Source organism: Nicotiana attenuata, unplaced genomic scaffold (genome assembly GCF_001879085.1).
Source record: "Nicotiana attenuata strain UT unplaced genomic scaffold, NIATTr2, whole genome shotgun sequence".
In the NCBI taxonomy this organism is placed as follows: Eukaryota; Viridiplantae; Streptophyta; class Magnoliopsida; order Solanales; family Solanaceae; genus Nicotiana; species Nicotiana attenuata.
The window spans coordinates 146,686-149,179 of record NW_017670270.1 but is presented as its reverse complement, the minus strand read 5'-3'; the positions used below and the strand labels follow the sequence as shown (position 1 = coordinate 149,179).

The following is a 2,494-nucleotide window of genomic DNA, read 5'->3' as shown; positions in this document are numbered from 1 at the left end:
AATCCAGATACCACAAATTCAAATTCTGAATTCGCCTACTTAATATTCAACCTCATTGAAGTATAACAATGGCTATGGAGAGATTGTTAATGCGATAAACAATAGTCTTTTATCAATGTTATCACTCCGAGTTTATAGCTGTTGATCTCCAGATGCATAAAAGTTACTCTCCAACGGTATTAAAAAGTTGAAACTAGAATTGTATGGGGAGCTCAAATGAGAGAACCCCTCCAAAAATAGGTGTATGCCACTGACTGCAACGTGTACATGGTATTCTTTAGTAAAAGGTGAAAGAATAGTTCGCTTTGTGCTCATTGCGTGGCTGTGTGAGTTTCACTGCTCTTCGCATTTGCCATTTTATATGTAACAGCAAGTTCTAACTTACACTATCGATGTGGGACTCAACTCACTCCTTTTCCTCTATCAGCCACTGTAACAAATTATTATGTAAGCTCAACCACTTGGGCCAATCTTAGGCTGGCACCCCTCCAAAGTGCAATGGAGGTCACCAACCTAGGCCATGGGCCTTGTTGATCGCTCATTAACCCGTCTAGGAAAGTATGTGTCATGTTGCTCTTTGCCATGTTTTTATACCCTCCAACTCCTAGTTTTTGTTTGTGCGACATACAGACTGGTTATGTATTTCAAATCTAACACGAGTGCTTATCCATAAACTATTTTTATAAGCACATTTAGTTGAGACTTACCGCAACTCCATAATTGTGACAACCATAGATTCCTTTCTTTCCCTCAATTTGAGGGAACATGCAGATAAATAGCAGAGAGCAAATACATAATACTGAAGGGCTCCATGTCCCACTTTAATACTGAAAAAGGTTAACTATAAGAAGACTGAAACTAGAATTGTAGGGAGTACTCGATAAAGAGTACCCCTCCAAAAATAGGCGTATGCCACTAAATGCAGCGCGCACACGGTATTCTTTAGTAAAAGGCGAAAGAATAGTTCGCTTTGTGCTCACTGCGTGGCTGCGTGAGTTTAACAATAGCCAGTGCTTCCTTTTTTGTACTGTAACAAAATCTGGATTTACTCTTTTTTCCCGATGTGGTACACGCATCACTCTTTTTCCCCTTAAGGCTTCAAATTATATTTCTCTCATTCTTGTTCTTCTCCTTCTTCACCGTCCTGCAATTACTATATGGTGGAAAATTTACATATTTCAAAATAAAAACAACTTACGCGGTTCTGCATTATTTGTAATCTTATATTCGGTTTCGCTTCAGTTGATTGTGAAGAGATAAATATGCTCACAAGCTGATCGACGAAATGCTGCACAGAATGATTAGGACTAATTATCTTGAATTTCGGATCCAGGTTGGTTCTTAATTGTAAAACGGAGGATCCAATTGGCATAAACAGATCACGAAGCAGTTCTCGGTCGTCTAAATTGCATGGTTTATGCTTACTTTAAGTTAGCCTTACAATGGCATTAAGTAGTATGAGGAACCTTATAACTCGAGCTAAGATATTGATAGCCAGCAAAAGTGGAGTCATGCGGATTTATCACTGCCCAGAAGAAGCCAATGATGAGTCTTTGCCTTCTGAATGGTATGAGAAAGCTTTCTCAAAATTAACAAAATTGAGCCACTTGCTTAAGCATGTGGACTTTGTTGATAGTAAGCTAGTCAATGTTAATGACTGCTCAAGAGTTTATGATGAGAGCTTAGAACAAAAGATGTCTACTTTTAAATCACTGGCTAGGACCATTATTGGGTGTCCGTCAATGCAAGAAATGATTAAGAAAAATGTGATGGAAGCATTAGCTGATACACAATACGACCAGCCTGTGTATTTCAGTAAAGCTAGCAAGAGGGAAGCGATTGCAATTGATTCCCTCACAAAAAAGTCGAACTTATTGAATGTTTCTGCACAACAAAGGAAGCTTGTCAGGCAATCGATATGTGCACAGGTCACAAAGTATCCGATATCGACAGGGGCACTCGAGGAGATACTTAGTGGACTGAAGTCTGAGATAGATTTTCCAAATAGTAGGTGTCCGAGTAAAGAATTTAATATGGTGCAGCAAATAGTTACAATTTGTCAAAAGTTTTTAGAAAGTGCCACTTCTTATGACCCTGAATCCACTTCATGGATGCGCCTTGCACCTGCAAAGGGCGCAGTCACTCACTTCTCACGGGTGGGAAGTGAAAGTACAAGAGGGGGTGAATTGTAGTCTTTTTAAATTTCTAGTCGATTACTTTTCAGACCTAGTCGACTTATGCGGAGACAGCCTGTACAGAACTGTTAGTCTTTTCGATTTAAACAAGTGTTAATCACAATAAACAGTAAAGGAACAGAATATAATATGAGAGAGATAAAGTAAATAACACCAGGAATTTTTATACTGGTTCGGAACCAATGTGGTATCCTAATCCAATCCTCTTGGGTTGCAAGAGTGTTGTCTTTTAGAGCTCTTTGTAAATTGAATTTAGTGCAGCCTTTTTGTTTTCGGCGATCACAACCAACGTTGACAGG

At 39.0% G+C, this 2,494-nt stretch overlaps 1 protein-coding gene across 1 annotated transcript; it reads left to right on the top strand.

The window, feature by feature from the left end:
- Nucleotides 1–1,442: 1,442 nt before the first annotated feature.
- LOC109237032 lies at nt 1,443–2,192 on the top strand. The gene has a single exon (XM_019403274.1). It carries the CDS (start codon nt 1,443–1,445, stop codon nt 2,190–2,192), a length of 750 nt encoding a protein of 249 aa, XP_019258819.1.
- Nucleotides 2,193–2,494: the final 302 nt, after the last annotated feature.

What these genes read in the sequence shown, in the direction of transcription:
- LOC109237032 (XM_019403274.1), top strand. Translation starts at nt 1,443, where the DNA reads ATGGCATTAAGTAGTATGAGGAACCTTATAACTCGAGCTAAGATATTG.